Source organism: Phalaenopsis equestris, unplaced genomic scaffold (assembly GCF_001263595.1).
Source record: "Phalaenopsis equestris unplaced genomic scaffold, ASM126359v1 Scaffold234719, whole genome shotgun sequence".
Lineage (NCBI taxonomy): Eukaryota > Viridiplantae > Streptophyta > Magnoliopsida > Asparagales > Orchidaceae > Phalaenopsis > Phalaenopsis equestris.
The window spans coordinates 17,510-18,299 of record NW_018252623.1 but is presented as its reverse complement, the minus strand read 5'-3'; the positions used below and the strand labels follow the sequence as shown (position 1 = coordinate 18,299).

Below are 790 nucleotides of genomic sequence, written 5' to 3'. Positions count from 1 at the left end.
GGAGATATATATATATATATATATATATATTTACAAGCTAACTCCCTATCAAGCTAAACAACTGAATTCTCATTGTCAAGAAAATACACAATCTCAACAACAAGGCATAACAATTCATGTCCACACTCACATGTCCATCAATCATCTTTGCACTCTAAGATAAGGGATTTGAAGCTTGTCCCCTTGAGTTAGTAGCTGTAGGGAGGGGGAGAGAGTTGTGGACACTTCAGGATGATCAGCATGAGCTCCTTCTATAGCTAGATAAATAGCAGGTCTATTAGCTTCCCTAAACACAAAAGAGAAATGAATTTTACTTTCAGTACTAAGCTTGTTGATTCTATGAATCCATTGGTTAATATTCCAAGAGGAGGACATCTTAGAATTTAGTAACTCCACCAGCAGGGAGCAGTCCACTTCAGCAAGAATCCACTGCCAATTGTTCTTTTTGGCAAAATTTAAAGCCCAGAAAAGTGCAGTAGCTTCAGTTTCCAGAGCATCATCAGCAATATAAGGGGCCTTGTGAAACAGCAAAGTTTTCCCTTTATGATCTCTGAAAATTCCCCCAATGCCTGCTCTCTTGTTTGTGTAGCTTCCATCAGTGTTTATTTTAATGAAAGGATAAGGAGGTCTCTCCCATCTCACCTTGATGATTTTGAATTGGTTGGCACCCATGTAAGTTGTGGTCTGCAGAATCCTGGGGAACTTCCTCCAGTGTATTAGTTTGTTTAGGTAAGCCCAGCAGTTAGTCATCACCCAAGTAGCACTGGCCTCCCTATCCTCATGTTTGGCC

The 790-nt window shown here is 40.3% G+C and overlaps 1 protein-coding gene across 1 annotated transcript; it reads right to left on the bottom strand.

Moving 5' to 3' along the window:
- Positions 1-141: 141 nt before the first annotated feature.
- LOC110038998 lies at positions 142-750 on the bottom strand. The gene has a single exon (XM_020743929.1). The coding sequence runs from the start codon at positions 748-750 to the stop codon at positions 142-144; it is 609 nt and encodes a 202-aa protein (XP_020599588.1).
- Between the last annotated feature and the right edge of the window lie 40 nt (positions 751-790).

What these genes read in the sequence shown, in the direction of transcription:
- LOC110038998 (XM_020743929.1), bottom strand. Translation starts at nt 750, where the DNA reads ATGACTAACTGCTGGGCTTACCTAAACAAACTAATACACTGGAGGAAG.